The sequence below is a fragment of the Sorex araneus genome, chromosome 8, assembly GCF_027595985.1.
Source record: "Sorex araneus isolate mSorAra2 chromosome 8, mSorAra2.pri, whole genome shotgun sequence".
NCBI classification, from domain to species: domain Eukaryota; kingdom Metazoa; phylum Chordata; class Mammalia; order Eulipotyphla; family Soricidae; genus Sorex; species Sorex araneus.
In genome coordinates, this window is record NC_073309.1 from 38155370 (window position 1) to 38177449 (window position 22080).

The window sequence follows — 22080 nt, forward strand, 5'->3', positions numbered from 1 at the left end:
ACCCCAGAGTGGGGCGGGGGAGCCCATCACCCACCCCAACAGAAGCCCGGCAGCTGAAAACCTCTAGAACTCAATCGCCACCATGCTCACAGCGGATCAGGACACCACAGGACACTACAGGCTCGGGACAAGCGCCCCACGCATGATAATGAACCTGCTGAAAAACTCAGGGATGCGAGTTTTGTGATGGAAATCCCCAAGGGAATGGGGGAATGGGCTCCCCCCCCTCTCCCTGTGAGGCCTGGAGGTCACACCCACAAACAGCCTCTGGTACCATGCAAGTTCATTAATCAATGATCCAGAGACTTACAAATAAATCTTGAAAGAGAGCAAGAAGCTGCAGCAACTCCAGCTCTATTACCATATTTAAAATTTTGGATGGAGTGACATCTCATACTCTATGCCACTGATGTACCAAGAGTAGCACACCACATTTGATGGGGCGTAACATAGGCAGCTAAGCTGGATCAAAATACACACACACACACACACACACACACACACACACACACACACACACACACACACACACACACAAGACTCAACCTGTAATAACATATTAGTAATCTCTTATACAAGGGTTTCATGGCTCCAAGGTGAGACACAACAATCTTTATACACCTTCCTCTAAGAAAACCTTTTTGGATCCTTTTTAGTCGATTACTCTGAACAAGCAATACAAAATAAATTATTTAGGATCTGCGTTTGGGGCAGGCTTGGGTGGTGGTGGGAAAATTCTAAATAATGGCGGTGATAAGGTGTAATGGTGGTGGGTTTGGTGTTAGAATATTGAATGTAAGAAATTATTGTGAACAAACAACCTTATAAAACTTAAAAAAAAAAATTTTAAAGAAATAAACTATCCCCATTGAAAAATAAGGGGAAGAGGTGAACAGAAACCAGCTCAAAAATGCCATAACTGATGGCCAAAAGGCATATGGAAATATGCTCTCATCACTGATCACCAGGGAAGCGCAAATCAAAACAACAATGAGGTATCATCTCACCCCAGGGAGTCTGCCACACATCACAAAGGACGAAAACAACCAGTGCTGGTATGCGTGCGGGCAAAAAAGGGGCGACCATTCATTGCTGGCGGGCATGCGGACTAGTCCAGACTTTTTGGAAAAAATATGGACACGCCTCAAAGAACTTGGAATTGAGCTTCTCGATGACCCAGCAACTCCACTTCTTGGCAACTACCCCCAGGGCCCAAAAATTATTTAGAAAAGACATTCGCATCGCTCCTCGGCCTTTTGGCTAAGATGGAGTGTAGTATCTGTTCTTATTACTACCTGCTACATCCTCTATCTATCGAGGACAATATATGAAATGGAGTTGGGGGGCAGAGACTGGAACAGGCGCTTGCTCCAGCCACTCCACACATCGGCCTGGTAATGCAGCACCTCCAGGAATGGTGCCCGAGAAAAGGAAAGAAAAGAAAAGACTTTTGCACTCCTCTGTTCATTGCAGGCCTACTCACGATAGCCAAAATCTGGAAACAACCAAGTGTGCAAGAACAGATGACAGGATAAAGAAACTATGGTATATAGACACCATGAACACTACTTAGCCAAAGAGGGAAAAAAAAAATGAAAGCCTGCAATTTGCTACTACATGGATGGATCTGGAGAGTATCATGCTGAGTGCAGTCAGAAGAGGGAAGACAGACTAAGCTCTCTCATACGGAATCACGGTAAGGGATAACAAATGCGCGAAGGCAACAGAAACAGAACCAGTCAGAAGCTTCCAGTAGGAAGCTCCCCACAAAGGCAGGCTACGGGGAGAGACTGGAACAATGGGTGGAGGGAAACTCTGGTGTCCGGTGTGGTGCTAGAATGCTTTGTGTGTGGAACCCTAGAATAACAGTTTTGTAAATCACTGTATTGCTGTATCACTGTCATCCCGTTGTTCATTGATTTACTCGGGCGGGCTCCAGTAACGTCTCTATTAGTCCCAGTCCTGAGATTTTAGCAGCCTCTCCTTACTCGTTTTTCCAACGATTGGAGCCTCTTTTCAGGGTCAGGGGGATGAGACCTGTTATTGTTACTGTATTTGGCATATCAAATACACCACAGGGAGCTTGCCAGGCTCTGCTATGTGGGCAGGATACTCTCAGTAGCTTGTCGGGCTCCCCAAGAAGCAAATATATATATATATATATATAATATATATATATATATGTCATATATATATACAGAAGCAGCCTTGAGTTCTGGAGGGTGGTCAATGAGGCTTACGGGTGTGATCCCTGGGTGGCCGGGGACTGGGGGAAGCAGGCAGAACTTGGTAAATCATGGGGCCTAAAATAACAATTATTTTTAAAATCCTTGTCCTTATGAATACAACAGAGTCCAAACATGCCCGGCAGAGGCAGGGCGCTTAGGTATAAAGACCGTTGGCTCTCTGGAGGATGAGGGAGTCCCCGGCTCTGGCAAGGAATATGTATCCCTCTCCTCCCAGCAAAGCCGTTTTTCTGAAAGCAAACTCATGTTAGAAAAAATAAAAGGATGTGCATGAAATGTATGTCCCTTATATATATATGCTAACCTAAAGACTCAGACTTTAATGCTCTATGATTTGAAAGCTTCTCGTTGCGTTCCGTGACAACAAGTGGGGAGAACTCTGTACCCCAAGAGAGACAGACACCCCTCACCAGCTGCAGTGTGTGTGTGTGTGTGTGTGTGTGTGTGTGTGTGTGTGTGTGAGTGTGAGTGAGTGCCAGGATGGGGCACTGGATGGACAGATGCCCCTCACCAGATGCAGTGTGTGTGTGTGTGTGTGTGTGTGTGTGTGTGTGTGTGTGTGTGTGTGTGTGTGTGTGTGTGTGTGTGTGGCTGGGCAAGAGCTGCGGGAAGTCCGGCTCGCGGGAACTCACCTGGGCCTCTCTGGAGACGGGTTGGGGCTGCGGGGGGGCGGCGTGCGGGGCACGGCTGCCTTGGGGGCGATGCTGGCTGCGGGAAGAAGGCCATGGGCGATATGTCTCTGCACCAAGGAAACACAGGAGTCACGGGCGAGCCTCCCCTCTGCCTTCCCGGGGCCCGGCGCAAGGAGGGGCCCCCGCGCTCCCCGGTGAGTAAGCAAGCTCACCATCACTGCTCACCCTGCCCTCTCAGGGGCTTCCCTGACCACCCCCTTCCCGGGTCACCCTCCAGCTGGACCTCACCTTGCCTCAGGGGACACAGCCCCCCTATCCCTGCCAGATGGCCACCCTGATACAGGCAAATGTCTGTGGGGTTTGTTTTTGTTTTTTAGCTTTTTGGGTCATACCTGGCGATGCTCAGGGGTTACTCCTGGCTCATGCACTCAGGGGTTATTCCTGGCTCTGTACTCAGGAATCACTCCTGGAGGTGCTGGAGGGGACCACATGGGATGCTGGGGATCGAACCCGGGTTGGCCGCGTGCAAGGCAAACACCCTCCCCGCTATGCTATCGCTCCAGCCCCGCAAACGTCTGTGTCTTTTAGGCCACACCCCACAATGATCAGGGCTTACTGCTGGCTCTGCACTCAGGAATCACTCCTGGCGGTGCTCCGGAGACCATGTGGGGTGCCAGAGATGGAACCCAGGTGGGCTGTGTGCAATGCAAGGGCCTTCTGTGAGTCAAGGCCTGGCATCGGCTCGGGGCGGGGGGTGGGGGGTGTCTCTCAGTGTCTGAGGGGGTGGCCCACTGTGCCCCGAACACGGAGGGCGGGCATCCAACACCAGCCCCACAGCCGAAGTAGGGAGCCAAGGACCCAGGGCTGAGCGGCCCGGGGAGGGCTCCTTCAGGCCCCCTGAGAAGCCCACAGACACCCGGGCGGGGCTTCTGAGACCTGGGCAGGGGGGTGGGAGAGCCAGCCTGGAAGAGGAAACGCCCGAGAGCAGAAAGGAGCAGGGCCCTCGGGGCCGGGTTCTGGAAACGAGCACACAGTCTGCTGGGACAGCGGCTGGGTCAGAGCCGGCGCAGCCCTGCGGCCACTCGTGAAGCCACCGGGAGACTCATCAGGCCACGGGAGGCACTGCCTTGTGGGGGGCACAGGCACCTGCCACCGTTGTCAGTCAGGATGTACACAGCGGCCTTCTCCCCTGCTCCCCATGGTTCAAGGGGACAACTCGTGACCTTTGAACACTACAGGGCTGACACTTGGTAGATCGTCCCCAAAAGGCATCATGAGTTCTAGTTTTTTTTTTTTTGTAGCAAGAAATTTTTGGATGTGGCATAAAATCATTCTGCAAAAAAAATCGAACTGTAATCATGCATGCACTGTGCTGCCACAGTCTGCAGGGCTATTACTGTTTCAAACCTGCAGAGCTACCTTGGCCGCCACCAGGGGCCAGAGCCCTCTTCCGGGTCCCATGGTCCCCTTTTGCCCCCTTAGCAGCATCAATTCAATAAAATAGCAGCCTGTTTTATTGACTCGCTCTCAGGACAGCGTCTAATCCCTTGTTTTTTAAAAAAAGAAAAAAGTCTAACACTCAAGAACAGTAGCAATAAGTACCAGGAGGATTACTCCATAGTTTAGAAGCCGGCCTTGCATGCTGGGGGAAAAGGCAGCTCAGAGAGAGAAGGGACCACCAAGTCAAGGGTGCTAGGAGGGCCCATTCGGGATGGGAGATGCGGGCTGAAGTAGATTATAGACCGAACATGATGGCCACTCACTACCTCTACTGCAAACCACAAGACCCACAAGGAGAGAGAGAGCAAAAGGGAATGCCCTGCCACAGAGGTGGGATGGGGTGCAGGGAGGACAGGGAGGGGGTGGTGGGAGGGATGCTGGGACCACTGGTGGTGGAAAATGGGCACTGGTGGAGGGATGGGCACTCGACCATTTGTATGACTGAAACACAAGCACGAAAGTTTGTAAGTCTGTAACTGTACCTCACGCTGATTCACTATAAAAATTTTTTAAAAGTCTGAGGGCTTCCCGAGCAGTGGGGCTGGGGATTAGGGCTACACCTGGTGCCCATGGAATCAGGGTGGAATCAGGGTGCAAAGCTTATGCCTCTCACCCCTGAATTATCTCCCCAGACCCTTGCTTTGTTTTTAGGTGTTTCTTATAACACACACACACACACACACACACACACACACACACACACACACACACACACACACACACATACACACTCTGAACCTTTCTTGCAGACAGCCCCTCATGACAAGAGGCAATGTGGTGGTCGCCCACTGCTCCTCCTGATGGACCCAGGCCCGCCTCTGCAGCACCCAGAGGTGCTTCCAGAGTCCACAGAGCAAATAATCTGCTCCTCTGCACCCAGAACCTTCTCTCACTCCCCAGACCGACTCTGCAGGCTGACCTTGCGCCGCTCGCTCCCTGGGGCTGCGCCTCCTCAGGAGAGGAGCCCTCCCATTCTGTGCAGAAATCCTAGTGGCACTGTTGTCCTTTACACCGTAGGACCATGGGCTGCCAGTTAGCTGGGGGGACCCGGACACGGTAGGACTCGATCGTGCAATCAAAGGGGGTAGGGCGTTGGCCTTGCATGCATGCAGCTGACCCGGGTTTGATCCCCTGCACCCCTTGTGGTCCCCCAAACCCTCAAGGAGTGATCCCTGAGTGCAGAGCCAGGAGTTAAGTCCTGAGCGCTTCTGGGTGTGTTCCCCCCCCCAAAAAAAATGCAATCAAAGTTTAATATACATGCTGGCCAAACTGCACTGTGAAAGCATGTTCTACCCAGGTCCTCACTGTACCACCCCACCCCCCCTCACCCCCGCACCTGTCCAGAGTGGCCTCAGCAGGAGGTAGGGCTGAGGCTGGGAAGAGAAGGCAGAGGGGTTTGCAATCTCCACTTGAAATGGGTTAAGGTGGGGGCCGGAGAGACAGTACAGCGGGCATGGCGCTTGCTTGCCTTGCAGGCAGTCGACCTGAGCTCAATCCTGGCATTCCATATGGTTCCCCCAAGCACACCAGGAGTGACTCCTGAGTGCAGAGCCAGGAGTAGCCCCTGACCACCTCCAAGTGTGCCCACCCCCCAAAAAAAATAAATAAAAAGGGTTAAGATGCTTGCCTTGCTTCTGTGTGTGCATGTGTACGTGTGTATTTTTGTGTATTAAGAACACTGGGTTCTAATGAGTGTCACAATCAGACTAAATCTGTTTTGTTTGGGGGCCCCTCTGAGACTGATTTTCACATCTTGTGCCACCCCATGCATCTCTGTTTGAACCTGGCAGCTCTTCTGTCTAAAATCCCCTAGGGAGGGGCTGGAGCAACAGCACAGTGGGTAGGGCGTTTGCCTTGCACTCGGCCGACCAGGGTTCAATTCCCGGCATCCCATATGGTCCCCCCGTGCACCCCCAGTAGTAATTCCTGAGTGCATGAGCCAGGAGTAACCCCTGTGCATTGCTGGGTATGACCAAAAAAGGAAAAACATATCCCCTGGAGAGGTGGGGAGGGGTCAGCACTAAAGTCAGCACCCCAACTAAAAGGCTGCGACCCCCAATGAATATTGCAGGTAAAAAGATGTTCCAGCATATATTAAATGTAATCAACTATTGGGGGGGGGGAGTTTCTTTGAAACAGGTAAAATTTCCAGCAATAATTTTGAAGAAATTTGAAACATCAAATCCTCTTGTGGCACACTTTAAAAAAAAAAATTACAACTAACACACGGGGGCTGGAGCGATAGCACAGCGGGTAGGGCGTTTGCCTTGCACTCGGCCAACCGGGGTTCAATTCCCAGCATCCCATATGGTCCCCCGAGCACCGCCAGGAGTAATTCCTGAGTGCAGAGCCAGGAGTAACCCCTGAGCATCGCCGGGTGTGACACAAAAAGCCAAAAAAAAAAAAAATTACAACTTACACTGAGATACATAATGCAACTTTCCCCCAATATTCCAAAAGTTATTAACCTAAATTGTGGAATTTTATATTCAGTGTTTTTCTTCAAAAACTTAAAATTCATATAATTATTCTGGGAGGGGCGGGGTGAGATGTTCCAGCTGGCAGGACAAGCCCAGCCAGCAGGTGGGCGGGCAAGCACCCAGATAAAAGAGTGCAACCCCCCAGAGACCAAGTGTGCAAGCACCACGGCCCTAACTGGGAGCCCCACCTGCAACCCCCCCCCACACACACACACACACACTTCTCAGCCCTGCAGCACAAGCAAAGGCTAGAGCTCTCCACAACCAAGTTCGTGGGCACGGGGGCACGGCGGTCTCAGCAGAGGCAAGGGGAAGGCGGGGCGGCGGCTGCCGGGGACTCAGGGGAGCCCCTTCCGAGCAGAGGCGCGGCGGCAGCGCGGGGGAGGCCGGCGGTGGAGCTGGCGGGGAGAACCGACCGACTTGGCTGATGCAGGGTGTCCGGAACGAGCGGGACTCCCCCACCTGGAGTTTCTTCTAGCAACTTTGTGCCGAGCAGCAGGGCACTCACTCCCCGACCGCGGAAAGAATGTTTGCGGGGTGGAAGTGCATGAGGAGAGAGAAAAAAAAAAGGGGGGGGGGTTTCTATTTTAATGAGTTTTTTTTTTAATTTTCTTGTCTTGGGCCACACCCAGAGATGCTCAGGGCTTACTCCTGGCGATGCATCGAGGACCACATTGGATGCCGAGGATCAAACGCAGGTCAGCTGCATGCAAGGCAATCGCCCTCCCCGCTGTGCTATTGCTTCGGGGGCCCAAAACTGGATTTTCTTCTAACTCCTTCCTTCTTGTGCAGCTGCCTTGCCTCTCGGCCCAAGCCCCAACCTCTGCCCCGAAGAACTCCCGGCCCGTACAAGCCGGCGGGGATGTACTCACGAACTGGCCCCGGCGGCCCCTGCGGAAGCCCTGGAGCATCTCTGCGGCGGCTGGGGCGGGGCAGTGTCCTGCCGGCCTCGCGATCACCCACCGCACACCTGGAGGACCGCTCGGGACCGCTAGTCCCCAGCCTAGGGCCTAGCCCTAGACGCCTTTTTTCCCAGGGGGTGCTTATCAACCACCGCGTCTACCATTGGCTCATCTTCCTCCGCAGCCAATCAGAGACAAGTTTACTTGGCGTCCGTCGCTCTTGGCAACCAGCGGGTCCTGATTCAAAAGCGCTGCAGCGCGGAAATGTGCCGCTAGCCGTCCTCTGATTGGTCCGCCCCGGTGTCCGTCGGCGGCCCCCGTAGCCTATCCAGAGCTGCGGGAGGCGGAGGGCGGGCAGCTTGAAGGATTCCCGAGCTCGCCCGCCCAGCAGCCCCGGAAGTGCCCCGCTGTTCCTAACGCGGTTCCGAGCGGGGCCCGACTGGGCTCGGTTCTAGCTCTGGGCCGGACTGAGAAGACACATGTGTGAAACAAAGCTGGGGTCGCCGGGGCCAGGCCAGTGACGATAAGCAGGAACGGGACCACCTGCACCGGAACTGCAGTGCTACATTGTAGACCTTGGCAGACGCTGCGGAAGGTCCGGCGGGGAATGCGCCCGCGGGCGTGTGCCCAAGGGCCGGCCCTCGGACCTTTCGGACGTCCCTCTCCAGCCCGAAGCTGCCCATGGAAAGGCTCCCCCGTGATTGCACCGGCCCCACGCACGTGCCCCTGGGCTACCTGGTGGCCAGTGACAAGTGGCGCGGGTCGCAGCTGGCGCAGGCCCTGCAAGGTGGGTGGGCTTGCCCCCGGGGCTACGTGGTGGCCAGTGACAAGTGGCGCGGGTCACAGCTGGCGCGGGCCCTGCAAAGTGGACGGGCATGCCCCGGGCACGAGCCCTCACCCTCACGGCTTTGCTGTGCACCTCCCGGACTCAGGAGCTCGCGGTCTTGTCTGTGTTTTAAGGGAAAACTACGTTGGTGTTTGAGGACGGCCTGTCCCCGGTGGACTTCTACGTGTCCAGCCGCTCCTGCATCCTCTTCATCTCCGAAGCGGATTTGGTGGCAGGGAATGGCTACAGGAAGAGGCTCGTAAAGGTTAGGAATGTAAGTACCTAGCCGAACCTGGAACTGACCACTGACTTCTTGTCCTCTTTCAATCGTTTGCAAATTTTTTTTTAATTGAATCACCATGAGATACAGTTACAAAGCTTTCATGATTGAGTTTCAGGTCATACAATGATAGAACACCCCTCACACCACCAGTGCGCATTTTCCACCACCAATGACCCCAGTGTCCCCTCCGCCACCCCTACCCCATCCTTCCCCCTGTCTCTGTGGCAGGCACCTTCCTTCTTACTCTCTCTCTCTCTCTGCTTATTGGCATCATGGTTTCATTTGTAATAATTTATATAAAACCAGAGCAGCGGTACAGAGGGCAGGGTGTTTGCCTTGCACACTGTCCACCCAGCTTCAGTTTTTCCGCTTCCCAAGTGGTCCCCTGCGCCTGTCAGGAATGATCCCTGATGAAGAGCCGTGTGGCCCAAAGGGAAAACTAAAACATTGACCATTGCAAACCCTCTTGGAGCAAAATCTTTCCTACTTTACAAAGTATTTTGTTACAAATTGATGTTTGTTTGTTTCTTTCTTTTTGCTCACAACTTGCTATTCAGGGGGTACTCCTGGCTCTGCACTTAGGAATTACTCCTGGCGGGGCTGGGGGAACCATATAGGATGTCAGGGATCAAATCCAGATAGGCCACATGCAAGGCAAACGCCTTGCCTGGTGTACTATGCTTTGGTCCCAGATTTTTATTGTGGTTTTTTTTTTTTTTTTTGCTCCACACCCAGCGGGGTACTCAGGACTTACTCTTGGCTCTGCACTCTGGAATTACTCCTAATGGGCTCAAAAGACCACCCGGGGTTCCAGGAATCAAATCTGGGTTGGCAGTGTGCAAGGCAAGCACCCAACCCACTGTACTATTGCTTTTTTTTAATTTGTGGCACCCACAAATTAATTTCTTGTCTCTTATCACCACCTCCCCCTCCACCCCCACTTTGAAGTCCAGTCATCTCCAAGGGATTGTCCTAGTGGAAAAGACTTACATGAGTGAACAGTACTTCCCGGCCGTCCAGAAGTTCACGGTTCTAGACCTGGGCATGGTGCTGCTCCCCGTGGCCAGCCAGATGGAAGCTGCCTGCCTGATTAGCGAGTTGGTAAGTACCGATCCCTGCCACTCTAGCCCTGGGAGCAACTCCCGTCCAACCTTGCAATCTCTCCTCTAGCCCTTGCCCTTGCTATTGTTGCGGCATTTCCATCTGCGTTATTCTCTTTATTCCTAAAACTTGGGGGACGGGAGTAGTAGACCTCACATGTGTGACACCCTGGGATCCAGCCTCAGCACCAAAACAAACAGACAGACAAAAAAACCCCCTACCCCTGGAGCCAAAACGGGTGGGCATTTGCCTTGCATGCAGCCAACCCAGTTTCAATCCCTGGCATCCCATATGGTCCCCCAGCACTGCCAGGAGTGATTTCTGAGTGCAGGAATAACCCCTGAGCATTGCTGGATGTGACCAAAAAAAAAAAAACACCTATCTGTTTTGGAGGAAAATTTTAGTTCAGAAACTGCTTCTGCAAGCAGATGAGTTGTCCCCAGGAATATTCTAGACAAGTGATTGGTAATCAAGCGAGGGCCCTCATTTTAGATTCCCACTGTCGTTCAATGCAGGCGAAAATGCCCACTGTTGGGCCTCAGCTCCACATCAGCATCAGCACTCCATGTGCATATTGATTTTAAAAACAGGAGCCATCGGGGCTGGGTAGGGCGTTTGCCTTGAACCCCGACCCGGGTTCAATTCCCTGCATCCCATAGGGTCCCCTGAGCACTGCCAGGAATAATTCCTGAGTGCAGAGCCAGGAGTGACCCCTGTGCATTGCTGGGTGTAACCCAAAAAGAAAAAAAAAAACCAACCAGGAGCCATCCTTGATAGTATTGTGGGGGGCAGTTCAGCTACTGAACTCCAGGTATCACACATACTAGGGATGTGTGGGACCACACGAGCTATCTCCCTGACCCCAAGTTGTTGTCTTTTAGCTGATTCTCCATGGTTCTCTCTAATATTCATCTCTGCTGTACATTAGAATCCCCTGGGAACCTTTAAAATCAGAACATAAAGTCTGAGCATCACTCCTTTTCTTTTTTTACTTTGGGGGGCAGGGGGTGGGGAGCACACCTTAGGGAGCAACTTACTCCTGACTCTGTGGGACCATACGCAGTGAGGGGGCACCAACCCAGGAGGGCTGCTTGTAAGCAAGTGCCTTAGTCCCTCTACTGTTTCCCCCACGCCTGAGCATCGTTTGCAGTTGTGTTGTTTTCCAGTCTGATGTGCAGGACTGTGAAGCAGCGGGAAAATGCAACCAGGTGGTATGTGGTTTCCCCCTTGCTCGCAGTCTTTCTCCGAGTCCTTAACCAGGCACGTCGTGGAGAATTCTCATCAGTCCACACCACATTTCTTTCCTTTTTATTATTTGAAGCAAAACAGGTTTTATTGAAGGCTTTTAGGAAGTGGAAAGGAGAGAGGGAAGGAGAGAGTGTAACACACTCAAGAGAGAACACAGGCTGCTCCAAAGGCAGAGAGAGCCCGTCCATACACCCAGCATTAGGTACGGAAGCATGAAAGTACACAGCCCAAGAGGGGAGGTACGGGTGCCACACATGCTTGGCCACATGGGCACAAGCAACACATGGGCTCAGGGAGGACATGTGCCTCTTTTTTTTTTCCTTCAGCAGGGAGCTCTTTTCAGTCCTGCTGGGGACCCCAGGAATACATCTGACAGTGTTCGGGTGGCCAGGTGGTGTCAGGAATCGAACCCACAACCCTGTGAAAAAATATTTTGGACTATCTGAAATGTGCAAAGCCCCTGAAATGTTTCTCTTTTCTTTTTTTTGTTTTGGGGCTTCACCTGGCAGTGCTCAGGGGTTACTGATTCTGCATTCAGGAATTACTCCTGGCAGAGCTCAGGGGGTCATAAGGGATGCTGAGGACTAAACCCAGGTCTGCTGCATGCAAGGCAGGCACCCTACCCACTGTACTCTCTCTCCCCAGCCCCCTGAAACATTGATTACTAAGCACAACCTGTTTGAATTTCTCAGTTATGTTTTCAGTATAACTGGCTGGAGTGATAGCACAGTGGGTAGGGCGTTTGCCTTGTGCGCAGCCAACCCGGGTTCGACTTCTCCGTCCCTCTCAGGCTGCCCAGCAAGCTACCTAGAGTATTCCGACCACCCAGCAGAGCCTGGCAAGCTCCCCAGTGGGGTATTTGATATGCCAAATACAGTAACAAGTCTCACAATGGAGACGTTACTGGTGCCCGCTCGAGCAAATCGATGACAGTAATACAGTGGTGTTTTCAATGCTTTCATACTAAGCATTCTTGAAACTCAAGTGTTTGAAAATTATCCTTTTCTTCAACCTCTGTGTTGTCATATATTTCCTCTTTCAGTAACTTTGCTAGTGTCTGAAAAAAATTACACTTGTGGTATATAAAAACTAATAGTAAGTAGTAAAGTCAACTCAGCAAACAAAGACAGGGCTAAAAACGCCACCCAACTTTTCAAAACCCAGCTTGTCCGCCAGAGGGCGCTCATGTGCTTTTTTTTTTCCCCCGTTATAATTTTGCTTCAGGTTCTGGAGCACGCCAAGGAGCCCAGCAAGAACCCTCTGCTCAGGAAGAAAAGGGCTCAGACCTCGGAGGCCTCTCTGCTGAGGTCTGTGCAGCAGATCCCAGGCGTGGGGAAAGTCAAAGCTCCCCTTCTGCTCCAGAAGTTTCCGAGCATTCAACAGCTGAGCAGGGCCTCCCTCCGGGAGCTGGAGCCAGTGGTGGGGCCAGCAGCCGCGCAGCAGATCCACAGCTTCTTCACCCGGCCCCGGTGACCGGGGTCTTCTCCCTGGGACCGCGAGGCCGCGCGTGCACACGAGCCAGCCTCCCTCCGGCAGCACCTCGGGGAAGGGGAGGTGGCACTTGGTCGTCCTGCCCTGCGCGCTGGGTTCAAGCATCTCGGTTTCGGGGACCTTGCTGGGCGCTGCCCTTATCCTGCCAGCTGGAGCGGCTGGTGGGCATCTTCCCGAGAGAATCGTGTCATTCGGGACGCGCGGACTCAGCAGAAAGCAGACCCCCCCGCCCCAGGGTGACCCGGATCAGTGCGGTGCGGCACGGACAGGGTTTACCGAGCCTCAGCGGGCGACGGAGTCCCCAGGACCAATCGATCGTGCAGCCTTGCTGTACCCTCAGGCCCTGGCTCCCCTGACCGCCGTTCTCCGGGGCGGCTCTCCCTGTACCTGTGCCACGCAGCTGCTGCCAGGGTAAATAAACATCGCGTCCCTCCCTCCCTCCCTCCCTCCCTCCTTCCTTCCTGGTCCCCTCCCTTCCTGGTAGCTGGTTTGTTTATGATCACTCGGTGATTATAGAAATATCTCTAAACACAGAAAGTCTGAATCTAGGGTTCCTGTTTAAAGACTAAAAGGCAGTGTGGGCCCGGCTCCACGGACCAGAGGGTGCGCGGCATGTGTCGGAGACCCTGAGTATGATCCCCCAACGCCACAGAGGCCCCCAGGCACCGCTGGGTATGCCCCTGGCACTGCCAGTTCACGCGTCACCAGAATTTGCCCCCAGAGCCCCCCAAAGTAAATGAAAAGACAGTACAGGAGGGAGTTTGTGTAGTAAATAACATATAGTCCAGGGTGGGAACGGATTCAAGGGGTGGATGAAATACTCCAGTGGGACAGTAAACAGGGAGTGGACATGGTACACTAGCAGGATGGTACACAGGGAGTGGACACAGTACTCCAGAGGGAAGTACACAGGGAGTGGACACAGTACACCAGAGAGATGATACACAGGGAGTGGACACAGTACACCAGAAAGATGGTATACAGGGCAGTGGACACAGTACACCAGTGGGATGGTACACAGGGAGAAGACACAGTACACCAGAGGGAAGTACACAGGGAATGGACACAGTACAGCAGCGGGATGGTACACAGGGAGTAGACACAGTACAGCAGTGGGATGGTACACAGGGAGTAGACACAGTACACCAGAGGGAAGTACACAGGGAGTGGACACAGTACACCAGACGGATGGTATACAAGGAGTGGACACAGTACACCAGAGGGATGGTACACAGGAAGTGGACATAGTACACCAGAGGGATGGTATACAAGGAGTGGACACAGTACACCAGAGGGATGGTACACAGGAAGTGGACATAGTACACCAGAGGGATGGTATACAGGGAGTGGACACAGTACAACAATGGGACAGTACACAAAAGGCAGACATAGTACAGTATGGGTATACAATGGATATACACTGGGGGAGTGGGTGGAACATGGGAATACAACTGCCCATTCAAAACCCAATTAGAGAGACGTGGAGGGTGATGGGAGGGAACCTGGGGACACTGGTGCTGGGAAATGTGCACTGGTGGAGGGACGGGTGTTGGAACACTGTAGGACTGAAATCAAAATCATGAACAGCTTTGTAAGGGTCTGTCTCACAGTGATTCGATGTAAAAAAGTAGCATTGTCGTAGCACTGTCATCCTGTTCATCGATTTGCTCAAGCGGGCACCAGTAACGTCTCCATTGTGAGACTTGTTACTGTTTTTGGCATATTGAATATGCCACGGGGAGCTTGCCAGGCTCTGCTGTGCAGGCAGGATACTCTCTGTAGCTTGCCAGGCTCTCCGAGAGGGGGCGGAGAACTCGAACCCGGATCCACCCTGTGCAAGACAAACACCCTACCCGCTGTGCTAAAGTTAAAAAAAAAAAAGCCTCAATTAGATGCTTATGTTTCCAACGAACTGAGATTACTGTAAAGTTCTTTTGAATCCTGCTTTGTGAAGTATAGTTTCTAAAATGCAAACAAAAACATTTTGTGCTTTAGCATAGAAACTATTGGAAAGAGGAGGAAGTAATTAAAAGTGAAATAAAGAAACGGTAACAGGCAAATAAAGGTGTTTATTTAAATACTTACATAAAAATGGTCCTAGTAATAGTGATATACTTTCCCTTTTAATATTGCACTGTGAAAATTTAAGTTCCTGTTAATTCTCAAAATTAGATTCCAATGCAATTCAAGGATATATAACTTGTACTATGTCAACAGTGACTCTTACTAGAATCACAGTATCATCCAACTTACAGCAAGAGAAATGGGTCAGTACAAATGTTTTGAAGTCAAATAGAGCTTAAAACTTGAATCATTTACATCTGTCCCTTATAAAATGTAAAACTAGTTTTTAAACCATCTTAAACACTCTTAAAGAATATAATTATGTAATTCCTACTTTAAACAAAATGAAAATGATTTGAGTATCAAACAGTATATTATCTACCTTGTAGATAGTTTCTTTATCTAACACTGACAACTGTGTTAGCAACCTTTAAATGACATGAAACTGGAAGAAGAAAAAAAAAAAGCTGCTCCTAAATTTAAAGATCTTTAGGTCTAATAAGTCATGAAGAATTTGGCACTTGGCTCTTGGAAAAGAAGTTTCATATTTTATAGAAACAATAGCAAAATCTTGTCAGTATAGGCTCGTTAATGTCTCTTGAGGAAGCAGCTTCCTGGAACGGTCTTAGTAAACACTACATCTATCCTATCTTGACTGGCCTTAGTTGGGGGGGTGATCTGAATTCTGAGCTCAAGAACGTGAATGAGTACCCGAGCCCGGGTGATCCAACTGGTATCCCCCATTAGGTTCTGAGAGGAACTAAAAGTAACTAAGAGTCATCATTTCAGCCGGTAAAAACAGCCATGGTTCAACACTGTTCTAGCCCCAACACTTCTATAATAAATAACTTCAGGCACTAGTGACCCTCCCTGGAGAAGTCGGTTTCCCGTACATTTCGGGAGCGTCTGTCAGTTTCGTTCATCAAGACATAGGAAGTCTTAAGTTTACACGGTGGGAAATCGGGGGTGGGGCGAGGGGGGAGTTCTACGTATGGCACACAGGTGACGCCGAGTGGGCACCCTCTCGGTCTCAGTAGAGCGAGCTGTCGGAGTTGAGGAGACTGAAGGGGGACGGCGGGAACTTCTTCTTGATTTGCGGCCGCGTGACGCCGACTGACGGGAGGCACAGGGTGCTGGCTGACTTCTGTCTGTTCTTGCTGGTGCCCCAGCCCAAGAAAGAAAGCTTCTTGGAGATCTTCTTCGTTTTGTCCGTTTTGTCATCATCGCCCTCGATGGCCAGGCAGATCATGGAGTAGGTCTTCTGCATGCCCACCGAGTACGTGGCACACTTGTTATGCTGCCCAGAGAGAGGGGGGCAAAGAGCGTTAGCAAGCCTTGATTGCTTAGAAATGACCGTGACACTCACTGGGTGGGGCCGGAGCGCTAGTCCAGAGGGGAGGGCGTTGGCCCTGCACACTGCCGACCCGGGTTCAATCTCCGGCATCCCATAGGGTCCCCCGAGCACTGACAGGAGGAGTCATTCCTGAGTGCATGGCCAGGAGTAACCTCAGAGCATCACCAGTGTGACCAAAAGGATTAAACAACAACAATAACAACAACAAATGATCGTGACATTTACTGCCTTTAAAATTCAATTAGAGTCGGGTGCAGGAATATGGCTCAGCGGTGGGGTATGAGACTTCTGGTGCAAGGCCTTATTTCTGAATCCCGGTATCACTCCACATCACCAGTATAATTCCCAGTTCTAACCAACTTCTGAAACCTGGGTGAGTAATTAGTTGGGCTCTTAAAAACAATTTTTAGATGGCCAGAGAGACAGTACAGCAAGGAAGTCACTTGCCTTGCACACAGCCAATCTGGCATCCTATAGGGTCCTTCAAGCACCGCCAGGAGTAATCCCTGAGCACCACTGGGAATAGCTCCCAAAACAAAAGCAAGACAATTTTGTTTTTGTTGTTGGTTTGGGGTCACACCTGTCAGTGATCAGGGGACCATATGGGTTGCCGGGATCAAACCCGGGTCAGCCGCATGCAAGGCAAACGCCCTACCCATTGTACTCTCTCTCTCTCTCTCTCTCTCTCTCTCTCTCTCTCTGGCCCCCAAAGCAAGATCAATTTTAAGGCATATACTCAGAATTAGTGATAAAGGCTAAGGAACCACTATTTGGTTTGTGAAGTTCTTGATATATCTGAAACAGGAATACATGAAAATACATACAGTAAGCAGTGGATATCCCTGCCACCCAAGCTAGAAATTCCAGACCTTTCCACTCAGAAACCCTCTGTTATTCTTTTTTTAAAATTATTTATTTATTTATTTGCTTTTTTGGGTCACACCCAATGATGCAAAGGGGTTACTCCTGGCTCATGCACTCGGGAATTACTCCTGGCAGTGCTTGGGGGACCATAAGGGATGCCGGGAATCGAACCGGATTGACTGCTTGCAAGGCAAATGCCCTACCCACTGTGCTAGCGCTCCAGCCCACCCTCTGTTATTCTTGCAGAGATAATGTACACACTTGCAGGTACTGGTATGTGCATAGTTCACATACCATTTTCTTCGCTTCCTGCATCTGGGATGTCAGTCTACATAATTAAGTAGTATAGAACAACTTCATTCTCTTTGTTTTGGTTTTGTGTTTGTTTTGGGGCCGTACCTGACTATGCTCAGCAATTACTCCTGGCGGTGTTTAGGGAACCATATGAGATGTCAGGGATTGAATCTGGGTTGGCTGCTTGCCCGCTGTGCTATCTCTCCAGCCTCTAACTTCATTCTTTTTTTAAAGACAATAGAGACTCCATGTGTAGACACAATTAACTTTTCCCGATTTTGAAAAGATGGTTAAAGTGCACAACAAGGGAACTGGAGAGATAAAACACCGGGTAGGGAGTTTGCCTTGTTGATCCAGGTTCAATCCCCGGCATCCCATAGGGTCTTCCAGCACCACCAGGATTAATTCCTGAGTCCAGAGCCAGGAGTAAGCCCCAAGCACCACTGGGTATGACCCCAAAACAAAACCAAACCAAAAATGCACAAGATTTTTCTCTTGGGCCATTTTTAAGTGCCCTTTTAGTGGCCTTAACTACATTCACAGTATCATAAAACCATCCTGACTATTCTTCAAATTCTCCAAGAGAAACCCCATACCTGTTAAATACTATTAGTCCTTTTGGGTTTGTTTTTTTTTTTTAAGATCACACCTGATTGTGCTCAGTGTTTATTCCTGGCTCTGTGCTCAGGAAGCACTCCTTATGGAGCGCATATAGGGTGTTGGGGATCAAACTGGATTCAGCCACATGCAAAGCAGGCACCCTACGCCCTGTACTACACTCTGACCCCTTCCACCATTCATTTTTAAAGAGACTCAATCTGAAGAAACTTGTTTTCTAAACCTTTCTATGTGGATCATCACTCCTCAGGTCAGCTAACACTGAAGCTTTTTTTTTTTTTTTAAACCCAATGTTTATTGAGCATCTACTATGGTCTGAGCACTAGGGTCAGACCATTTATGTAACTATCCGTACCACATCTATAAAGAAATAGATCTCTAGGTACGACAACTCTAAGAGAGATTCGATGCAGTCACCCACTTTTATAAAAAGCCCCTCTGGAGTGCGGCTGCCTCTCCCTTTCCTATAAAACTCCCCATTAACCTGCCGCTGCTGCTGTAAAGGACTCGGGCTATCATTAGGACAACAGTGAAAACAATCCCGGAGGTAGACCGAGAGCTGCCTGGAGCCTCTGTGCTTGGTTATGGTCACTCCCTTATAAACACCCTCAATTCTCGTCCACGCTCCTCTGGCAAAATGTCAGCTCCAGTTAAACCCTGCCGCCCTCGCCTCTCCTGGCCAGCACCCAGACAGCTGCACGGTGCCCGGGGATATTTAGCTCTTCCGTGAGCGGACTCGCTTTCCTTGAAATTCCAGCCCCGACCCAGGGCACCCGTCCTCGGCCCTCCCACCGCTTCCCGAGTATCGGCTTTCATTTTTCCCCTCCACCTCGTCCCCCCCGAGCGGCTGACTTGCAATCCCGGAAGCCCAGGCCTGATACGAGGTTGCATCTAATCTCCAAGTACTGGCCCCAGCCTCTTCTCCAGCGATCCCCTCCTGGCTGCCCACCTCTCCTCCCTCGCCTTTAGCGACGCCCACGCCCTCTCTGAAAAGCCTTCCTGGGTCCCAGGGCCTCCCTGGGGGCCAGCCCAAGCCACCCCCGGGTACCCCGTTCCCTCCCATTCACTTCTTGCAGTCCTCATCCTACGTGCTCCCCACCTCTGGTCACTCCTCCCATCTTCCCGGGACAGCTCTCGGACACTCAAAGCTTCCTGTAGCACAGCGGGAAGCCCTGCACTGGCCTAACTCTTCCATCACCCAGAAGGGCAAACAGGCCCCGGGAGGCTACTGACCCGAAGGTCACATAACTTGTTAATAACAGGCTTGATTCCAGCTGTTTGATGTCTGTCCTGGGGATTCTTTCCACTCCACCAGTAATATCCAAACTGTGCCCCGCAGGGGACAAGTGTTAGGCCTATTTAGTATTCCTAGAAGAAAAGACAGTGGGGCCGGAGCGATGGTACAGTGGGGAGGGCTCTTTCCTTGCACGCGGCCAACCCGGGTTGATCCCTGGCACCCCATATGGTCCCTCAAGCACTGCCAGGAGTATTTCCTGAGTGCAGAGTCAGGAGTAATCCCGGAGCATCACCGGGTGGGGCCCAAAAAGCGCCTCCCCACCGCAAAAAAAGAAAGCTAGGAATATAGCTCAACAACATGCATGTATGTGAGAACAGGATGTGATGCTCAACACCATCAAAAAATATATATTAAAAAAAGAGGGGGCTGTGGGGGCTGGAGCGATAGCACAGTGGGTAGGGCATTTGCCTTGCACGCGGCCGACCCGGGTTCGAATCCCAGCATCCCATATGGTCCCCTGAGCACTGCCAGTAGTCAATTCCTGAGTGAAGAGCCAGGAGTAACCTCTGTGCATCGCCGGGTATGATCCAAAAAAAAAAAAAAAGAGGGGGCTGGAGTGATAACACAGCAGGTAGGGCGTTTGCCTTGCACGTGGCCAACCCGGGTTCGATCCACCAGGATCCCACATGGTCCCCCGAGCACCGCCAGGAGTAATACCTGAGTGCAGAGCTAGGAGTTAACCCCTGTGCATCGCCGGGTGTGACCCAAAAAGAAAAAAAAAAAAAAAGACAGAGAGTGGAAAACAGTGTCAGCTTCACTCTTCTAGCCCATGGTCTCCCTTGAATACATATCTTACTTGGTCTTTGTTTCCTGGCTCACTTATTTCCACTCTGGAGAGAGAGGCCTGTGCTCGCTCTTGAACATGTATTTCCCCTCTTTCTCTCCTCTCACATCTTCCTAAGAAAGTTTCACTCGGTAAAAAATTACTTTTCTTCCCCGGGCTGGAGAGATGGTACAGCAGGTAGGGCACCTGCTTTGGATGCAGGTGACTCAGATTCGATCCCCAGCACCCGCAGACGCGCCCCCCCTCCCCTAAGCACTGAGCCAGGAGTAAGCCCTCAGCACAGTGGGGTGTGGCACAAAAACCTTTAAAGATCACCTCAAGGCAGCCAGAAAGGCAGTACAGTGGGCAGGGCACTTTGCCTTGCGTGTGGCTCACCCCAGTTTCATCCCTGGCACTGTTGATGGCCCCAGAGCACTGCCAGAAATGACCCGCCCCCCCAAGTAAAAAAGTAAAGAGCCAGGAACAGCCTCTCAGCACCACCAGGTGTGGGCCAGACCCTGCAAAGCCGAAATACGTCAATAAGGATCATCTCGCTGCTGACGTCTCCGGTGACGCACTGCCTGTAGCCTGGATGTCAGGAAGCATTCCCCAAACAGGCGGACAACCAGGGGCCGGAAAAAAAAACAGTACAACAGACTGGGCACTTGCCTTTCAATCCCCAGCACCCCATATGGTCCCCGGAGCCCCACCAGGAGTGATCCCTGAGCACAGAGCCAGGAGTAGCCCCCCCCCAAAGAAAACAAACAAAAGACAGTCAGGCCCCTCTCCTTCCGGTCCCAGGACCCATCACTGGCCTGCACACCTGCTGCCCCTCTGCCAGCATGCAGGCCACGCCCCCACTCCCCCCAAGCCACATCCCAGCCCCAGAGACCCCACAGCTTCCCAGCACCCACCCCTGGTGCCAGCCTGTCCCTGCCTCGGCATTCGGATCCTGCTGCTGGAAAACCGTCCATTTACTCCTCTGGCAGGGCCCGTGCGCCCGTGCCTGCCCCTCCCCGCCCCACACCTGCTCTCCTGAGGTTGGGGGGGCTGGTTCCCCTCGTCACACGAGCCTGGGACAGCCCCACCCCAAGGAGTCTCTCGGGGCCCCAGTCATTTTATCGTGTCACACCTGTTTCCTTTCCAGCACTTATCAAAATCACAGTCACCTGACTGCGGAGTGAGTGCCAGCCTGGCACAGGGACCTTATCTGCCTGGTTCTAGTTGCAGCCACGACACCCAAGACGGGGCTGGCACAGTGAGGCACCACCCTTGCTTGTGGGATGGACACAGGAGCGCTGTGGTACCGGGCGTGTCCCGGTGCGTTAGGTGGGGCTGACCCAGGAGTGTGTGGGCAACACTCCCCAGGGGAACCCTGCACCCACGGGCCTGCCTGGCATCACACGCTTCCCGGGACACCCTGGAAGGTGGCCGGCACTGACACGTGGAGCGGGCTGCCTGTGCGTGGCCTCGCCTTGTCTACACCCGGGTAATTTTCTAAGCCAGGAGGATGCTGTACTTTCTCAATAGAAGCAAGTTTAAGCAGAAAAACCAAGCGACTTGTTATTTTATCTGTCGCAATGGGGTTTAGCCCATTATCTGCCAAATGGTTCCCATCCAAAGAAATGTCCTACTGGACACACATACACACAAACACACACACACACACACACACAAACACACCTACCTCCTCCCCTTACTACTGCTGAACTGGAAGCACTTTCTAATCACCTGGACACACACACACCTGGACACATACACACCTGAACGGACGGACACACACACACACACACACACACACACACACACACACCCCTCCTCCCCTTACTACTGCTGAACTGGAAGCACTTTTTAATCACCTGGACACACACACACCTGGACACACACACACCTGGACGGACACACACACACACACACACACACACACACACACACACACATCTTACTGCTGCTAAACTGGAAGCACTTTCTATTCACCTGTCTGTGGACGGCTCCTTGTCCACAGGTGTGTGGAGTGGAAACCACTGAAACTTAAAAAAATAAAGACAACAAAACACAAGTGCTGGGTCACAGTGGCAGTGCAGCAAGCAGGAAGAGCACTTGCCTTGCACATGGAT

General features: G+C 51.8%; 3 protein-coding genes and 1 non-coding gene across 5 annotated transcripts in view; 2 read left to right on the top strand and 2 right to left on the bottom strand.

Moving 5' to 3' along the window:
* Nucleotides 1-7908, bottom strand: part of CEP89 (centrosomal protein 89) — a 65203-nt gene extending 57295 nt beyond the window's left edge. The window contains exons 1-2 of the mRNA XM_055146504.1: nt 7731-7908; nt 2879-2985 (exon numbers count right to left, since the gene is read on the bottom strand). Of these exons, the coding sequence (XP_055002479.1) occupies nt 2879-2985; nt 7731-7769 (146 nt within the window). The 5' untranslated portion in view covers nt 7770-7908. The remainder of the gene's footprint in view (nt 1-2878; nt 2986-7730) is intronic.
* Nucleotides 1241-1428, top strand: LOC129406919 (U2 spliceosomal RNA). The gene has a single exon (XR_008631337.1). It is a non-coding gene; the product is annotated as a U2 spliceosomal RNA (small nuclear RNA).
* Nucleotides 7909-8036: 128 nt separating the features above from the next.
* Nucleotides 8037-15298, top strand: FAAP24 (FA core complex associated protein 24). Of its 2 annotated transcripts, XM_004600704.2 has the most exons (4): nt 8037-8547; nt 8721-8860; nt 9818-9970; nt 12443-15298. In XM_004600704.2, exons 1-4 carry the CDS (start codon nt 8442-8444, stop codon nt 12689-12691), a joined length of 648 nt encoding a protein of 215 aa, XP_004600761.1. In that variant the 5' UTR covers nt 8037-8441; the 3' UTR covers nt 12692-15298. The 2 variants fall into 2 exon arrangements, with proteins under 2 accessions (XP_004600761.1, XP_055002324.1); XM_055146349.1 differs by lacking the exon at nt 8037-8547 and having other exon boundaries at nt 8742-8860; nt 9823-9970.
* Nucleotides 14759-22080, bottom strand: part of RHPN2 (rhophilin Rho GTPase binding protein 2) — a 76997-nt gene continuing 69675 nt past the window's right edge. Inside the window, exon 15 of the mRNA XM_004600705.2 lies at nt 14759-16070. Within this exon, the coding sequence (XP_004600762.1) occupies nt 15804-16070 (267 nt within the window). The 3' untranslated portion in view covers nt 14759-15803. The remainder of the gene's footprint in view (nt 16071-22080) is intronic.

Excerpts from the sequence above, each read along its gene's own strand:
- FAAP24 (XM_004600704.2), top strand. The coding sequence starts at position 8,442 with ATGGAAAGGCTCCCCCGTGATTGCACCGGCCCCACGCACGTGCCCCTG. Across the intron at positions 8,548-8,720 it reads GCTGGCGCAGGCCCTGCAAG|GGAAAACTACGTTGGTGTTT; the intron begins GTGGGTGGGCTT and ends CTGTGTTTTAAG. Across the intron at positions 8,861-9,817 it reads GGCTCGTAAAGGTTAGGAAT|TCCAGTCATCTCCAAGGGAT; the intron begins GTAAGTACCTAG and ends CCCACTTTGAAG.